General features: G+C 43.6%; 1 protein-coding gene across 1 annotated transcript; it reads right to left on the reverse strand.

Moving 5' to 3' along the window:
- Positions 1–693: 693 nt before the first annotated feature.
- Positions 694–2,538, reverse strand: LOC143029941 (uncharacterized). Its single transcript, XM_076193152.1, has 3 exons — positions 2,497–2,538; positions 1,288–1,872; positions 694–1,023 (listed from the first exon to the last, which is right to left on the reverse strand). The coding sequence occupies exons 1-3, from the start codon at positions 2,536–2,538 to the stop codon at positions 694–696; spliced, it is 957 nt and encodes a 318-aa protein (XP_076049267.1).
- Positions 2,539–6,134: the final 3,596 nt, after the last annotated feature.

Raw genomic sequence — 6,134 nt, forward strand, 5'->3', positions numbered from 1 at the left:
TCCTCGTCGTTACCCTGGGAGGCGGCGATGCGTGCGTAGTCAACGTGGTGGTGATCAGGGATGATGCTAGAGGTAATCCTGGACAAGTCGTCGGCCACTTGGTTACCCTCTCCCTTGATGTACTCGATGTGAGTATCAAATGGGGACAGGAATAATAGCTGCCGAGAGACTCTTGGTGAGTGGTGGTCAGAGATCCTGTCTAGTGCATGGGTGAGCTATTTGTGGTCGGTAAGGATGGTAAATGGCCGGCCTTCTAAAAAAAATAGGAAATGCTTTACGGCTGAAAACATGGCTAGAAGCTCCCTGTCGAATGCACTATAGCGCATTTGAGAAGGGTCCAGTCGTTTGGAGCTGTCTGTTGACCCTCTGTTGGAAGAGTGCGCCTATCGCTGTGGAGGAGGAGTCGGTGGTAAGGAAGGTGGGGGCGTGGGCCACCGGGTAGAGCAGGTGGGCGGCCTCTGCAATTGCAGCCTTGACCTGCCCAAATGCTTGGGTAGCTTCGGGAGGCCACTTCACGGGTACGACCGACCGCTTGGAACGGTTCTTGATGAGGTTGTTCAGTGGTGCGAGCTTGGCAGCTGCATCGGGGATGAATCTATAATAATATTTGACGATCCCTAGGAATTGGCGCAGCATCTTGACGAATGTTGGCTGTGGGAAGTCTATGATGGTGTCCACCTTTTGAGGGAGAGGCTACAGGCCTGCTGTTGAGATGCCATGTCCGAGGAAGTCGAGCGATGACACTCCTAGGAGGCCCTTAGACGGGTGGATCCGGAGGCCATAATCTTGCAGTCGGCGGAAGAGAAGGCGGAGGTGTTGGCGGTGTTGGTCGTGGTTGTCAGAGGCCACCAATATATCGTCAATGTAGACGACAATGTAATTGAAGTCTCTGAGGGCGTGGTCCATAAACCGCTGTAACGTTTGGGCGGCATTACGCAGGCCAAACGACATAATTTTCCACTCGAAAAGGCCAAACGGAGTGACGATGGCTGTCTTCTGGATGTCCTCGGGTGCCACAGGAATCTAGTGGAACGTCCTAACAAGGTCGATCTTGGAGAAGACTTGCTTCCCGTAGAGCTTGAAGTGGAAGTCTTCGGAGTCCGGGGTGAGGTAGCGGTCGGCCTTGGTGATGCGGTTAAGTTAACGATAGTCGCCGCAGGCCCACCATTGGTTGGGTGGTGGAGGTGTCTTGGGGACCATGTGAAGTGGCGATGCCCAAGCATGTCAGATGGGCGGATGATGTCTTGGTCAAGAAATTTTTGGAACTCTTGTTTGGCGGCGGCCAACTTCTCTGGGGAGAGGCGTCGAGGCTTGCTGTAGACCGGCGGGCCAGTTGTTTGAATGTGATGCACAATGTTGTGGGGGCGGGTAGTGGTGGCCTGGCATGGAGACGTCAGCTGGGGGAAAATCTTGCAGGATGCGTGTGTATTCTCCAGCTGGCTGAAGGGAAGATACTTTAGGAGAAGTGGCGTTGGTGGTAGTTCCTGGTATGCGTCTTGTTGCATGGTACAAGCAGTTATCCTTGGCACTGACTGCCATTTTGTGGTATTGTAGGAAGTCGTAGCCAAGAATGGGTTGACGGACATCTGCGATAACAAAGGTCCAAGGGAAGTTTCCATTCTGGAGGGCCAGGACGCTATTGTGGCTGCTGTGCGTGGCGACGGGTGTACCATTGGCTGCAAGCAGGTCGTACGACGGAAGTCCTGTACCTTGGCTCGGGTCTTCTTTCGGAGGCATGATGCTGACGGCTAAGCCCATGTCCACCAGGAAGGATAGTCCAGTATGGCTATCACGCACTGAGAGGAGGGTGTGGACGTGGTTAGCGGAGGTGGGAGTGCTTACCAACCCCTGTGTCTGGAGTTGCCCGACCAGCTACAAGGTTGTGTACGCTTGAGAGCCTTGCTATCGGCACAATCACTCCTTCATACAATCTCCTCTTAGCATTCATCCCCAAATGTCTATTTCTCATTACACTTTTTAATCCACCAAGGCATTTACTCGCTTCTCTTAATCTACATTCTACCTCCACCTCCACTCCTCCCTTTCCTGCCACATTCGCACCCACGTATTTAAAACTATCCACTTCCTCCAGTCTCTCTCCCTTAATACCCACTTCCAGCCTGCTGCCACTTTCACCCCTTGTACATCTCATCACCTTACTCTTACCCATATTTATCAACCAGAACCTCAGGAGGTTCGTCAATCCCACGTAGTATATAAATACACATGCCCATAGGAGGACGGCACACTCCTTTCAGTCTACGTGGGAACCACATTATCCAGAAGAAGCACCATGCACTTGCAACACGGAGAACCTAAGGAACACCACTGGACCCAGCACCGACGCCACCTCGATAGGGAGACTATGGTGAAAAACACCGAAGTTGTGGCAAAAAAAAAAAAAAAAAAAAAAAAAAAAAAAAAAAAAAAAAAAAAAAAAAAAAAAAAAAAAAAAAAAAAAAAAAAAAAAAAAAAAAAAAAAAAACAGCGCCTGACCATCCTGGAAGCCACCTGGTTAGAGGAGCTGCAACCTGCCATTAATAGGCAAGTAAATGACTTCGCCCTCCTCTCTAGAATGAAACCTGTTCGGAGGAACCAGATGGACAACCCCAGGAAATCGGAGTCCCCTCCACAAAGGCCTCCCATTCCCTTCCCCCCCCCCACACACACTTCAACGAATGGACGGCTTAGAAAACGTTCTGAAGAAAATTTAAGTTTTGTGGATCCCAACGCAAAGAGGAGTGCCTATTGTATTTACAGGGTGGGGGGAAATTGCTCGTGGAGTAGTAGGAAAGTAGGGAAAGAGGAAAAGGGGAGGGATTACTGAGGGAAATGGAAGGAAATGAGGAAGGAGTAGACTTGGCCCAGGCAGACAGGCGAAAGGTAAACAAACGACCCCCCGACGACGATGAAATATCTAATAAAAATGTAAAGATTAGAAGTATAGATAAGAGCAATACAGTAGAAAGTGATGAGAATATTTTCCAGGGATTTAAAGAGGGTTGGGGGGGACACAACCCCCCCCCCCCCCCCCGACTGACAAGACTAGAAGAGAAGGTCGATAAGATGATCGAGGACTTGGAGCGTAGGTTCGGTCATGTTAACAATATTATACGGAGAGTTGAAAAATTGGAAGAACTAGAGAAGGCGAACAAAAACTTAACTAAGGGAATTGAAGAATTAAAAAAAAAAACAGTTGAAAGAAGTAAAAGAAGAGAATAAAGTCTTAAAGGAGAATAATAAGGAGAACAAGGAGGGTTGGAAAAAAATTCAAGAAAATAGCAAAGTTGCATTCACTGACATAATCAGACAGCAAATGAATGAACAAACTGAAAACTCAGTTATTAAAGTGATGAGACAGAAGGAGAATATAGTAAGAGACTTAGCAGACAAAAAGAAATGTATAATTATATTAGGAATGGAAGAGAAACATAACCCAGATAGAACCACAAGAATCAAAGAGGAAAATGAAAAAGTAAGAAATTTACTAGAATTAGTTCAGGAAGATGAACCAGAAATAATGAAACAAATCGAAGAGAAATTCAGGCTCGGGAAATATAGTACAGACAAGACCAGACCAATTAAGATTAAATTCAGGTCACAAACTACGGCTGAGAATATCTTATCCAAAACAGGGAAACTAGCAACAAGTGAACAATATAAAAAGGTATGGATAAAAAGGGAAATGAATAAAGAGGAAAGAGAGGAAGAAAAACAGAAAAGACTTGAAGCAAAGGAAAAAAAACGAGATAAGAACGGAGTCAGAAAAAGAGAGATTCTATTGGAGAGTAGTGAATATGAAACTAAAGAAAGTCGACATACAAGAGAAAAACAAAAGGGAAACAGAGAACACAATGGAAGTGGCAGAAAACTAAGAGTGTCTTACACAAATATAGATGGATTGATAACAGGATTGAATGAGCTGAATGATTATTTGAAAGAAAAAGAACCAGACATAATGGGAATTGTAGAAACAAAATTAAAAGGTCCACTACCACCCAACAGTGTAGGACATGATGCATATAATTATTGGATTAGAAACAGAGTGAAAAAGGAAGGGGGTGGAGTTATGTTCCTGACGGGACTCCACGAGCATAGCTCCCCTTCCCGTAAAATACAACTAGGTAAATACAACTAGGTAAATACACACACACACTTCAACGAACGGACGGCTTAGAAGACGTTCTGAAGAAAATTGAAGTTTTGTGGATCCCAACGCAAAGAGAAGTGCCTAGTGTATTTACAGGGTGGGGGGGGGGGGAAATTGCTCGTGGAGTAGTAGGAAAGTAGGGAAAGAGGAGAAGGGGAGGGATTACTGAGGGAAATGGAAGGAAATGAGGAAGGAGTAGACTTGGCCCAGGCAGACAGGCGAAAGGTAAACAAACGGCCCCCCGACGACGATGAAATGTCTAATAAAAATGTAAAGATTAGAAGTATAGATAAGAGCAATACAGTAGAAAGAGATGAGAATATTTTCCAGGGATTTAAAGAGGGTGGGGGGGGACACAACCCCCCCCCCCCCCCCCCCCCCCCCCCCCCCCCCCCCCCCCGACTGACAAGACTAGAAGAGAAGGTCGATAAGATGATCGAGGACTTGGAGCGTAGGTTCGGTCATGTTAACAACATTCTACAAAGAGTTGACAAATTGGAAGAACTAGAGAAGGCGAACAAAAACTTAACTGATGAAATAGAAAACCTGAAAAGACAGTTAAAAGAAGTAAAGGTGGAGAATGGGGAATTGAAGAGGAATAGTAAAGAAAACAGAGAGGGATGGAAGTCGATAAAAGAAAACAGTAAAGTTGCATTTACTGATATAATTAAACAGCAAATAAGAGAACAAACTGAAGACTCAGTTATTAAAGTGATGAGACAGAAGGAGAATATAGTAAGAGACTTAGCTGACAAAAAGAAATGTATAATTATATTAGGAATGGAAGAGAAACATAACCCAGATAGAACATCAAGAACCAATGAGGAAAATGAAAAAATAAGCAGTTTACTAAAATTAGTTCAGGAAGATGAACCAGAAATTATGAAGGAAATTGAGGAAAAATTCAGGCTCGGAAAGTATAGTAAAGATAAGACCAGACCAATTAAGATTAAATTCAGGTCACAAACGACGGCAGAGAATATCTTATCCAAAACAGGGAAACTAGCAACAAGTGAACAATATAAAAAGGTATGGATAAAAAGGGAAATGAATAAAGAGGAAAGAGAGGAAGAAAAGCAGAAAAGACTTGAAGCTAAGGAAAAAACGAGAACAGAACGGAGTCAGAGAAAGAGAGATTCTATTGGAGAGTAGTGAATATGAAACTAAGGCAGTTCGACATACAAGAGAAAAACAAAAGGGAAACAGAGAACACAATGGAAGTGACAGAAAACTAAGAGTGTCTTACACAAATATAGATGGATTAATAACAGGATTGAATGAGCTGAACGTTTATTTGAAAGAAAAAGAACCGGATATAATGGGAATTGTAGAAACAAAATTAAAAGGCCCACTACCACCCAACAGTGTAGGACATGATGCATATAATTATTGGATTACAAACAGAGAGAAAAAGCAAGGGGGTGGAGTTATGTTCCTGACTAAGAAGGATATAAACGTGAAGGGTGTCATATATGGAAAGAATACAGTAGAGATGATTATGATAGAAGTGGAAGACAGAGATAAGAAGAGCAGAAAAATTGTGATAAATTATGTGCCTCCGAAAACAGCCTCATGGGAGGAGAGTGAACATAAAAGTATGTTAGAGGACACAAAGATAACATTAAATAAAATAATGGAAGATGGAGGAAGAATAGTTATGATGGGCGACTTTAATTGCAAAGAAATCTGCTGGGAAGAAATGACAGTAAAGGGTGGAGACGACTCATGGGGAAACGCTCTACTTGAGATGATTACTGACCATACAATGACAATGGATACAGGAGAACACCAGGTATAGAAATGAAGAAGAGACATCGAGACTAGACTTAATAATTACATCCGAACCTAGAATAGTGGACAAGATCGAATATAAAACACCAATAAGTAAAAATGACCACATATTGATTGAACTGGAACTTAATGAAGAAAAATATATGAAGAGAAATGAACAATATAGAAAAGGAAGAATGATGTATGAAAAAAC

Source organism: Oratosquilla oratoria, chromosome 11 (genome assembly GCF_046742065.1).
Source record: "Oratosquilla oratoria isolate Oo_2021 chromosome 11, ASM4674206v1, whole genome shotgun sequence".
In the NCBI taxonomy this organism is placed as follows: Eukaryota; Metazoa; Arthropoda; class Malacostraca; order Stomatopoda; family Squillidae; genus Oratosquilla; species Oratosquilla oratoria.

What these genes read in the sequence shown, in the direction of transcription:
- LOC143029941 (XM_076193152.1), bottom strand. Translation starts at nt 2,538, where the DNA reads ATGGCAGGTTGCAGCTCCTCTAACCAGGTGGCTTCCAGGATG. An exon ending in ACCAGGTGGCTTCCAGGATG is followed by an intron (nt 1,873 to 2,496) that starts GTCAGGCGCTGT and finishes ACAACCTTGTAG; the next exon opens with CTGGTCGGGCAACTCCAGAC. An exon ending in CGACGCCTCTCCCCAGAGAA is followed by an intron (nt 1,024 to 1,287) that starts GTTGGCCGCCGC and finishes ACGTTCCACTAG; the next exon opens with ATTCCTGTGGCACCCGAGGA.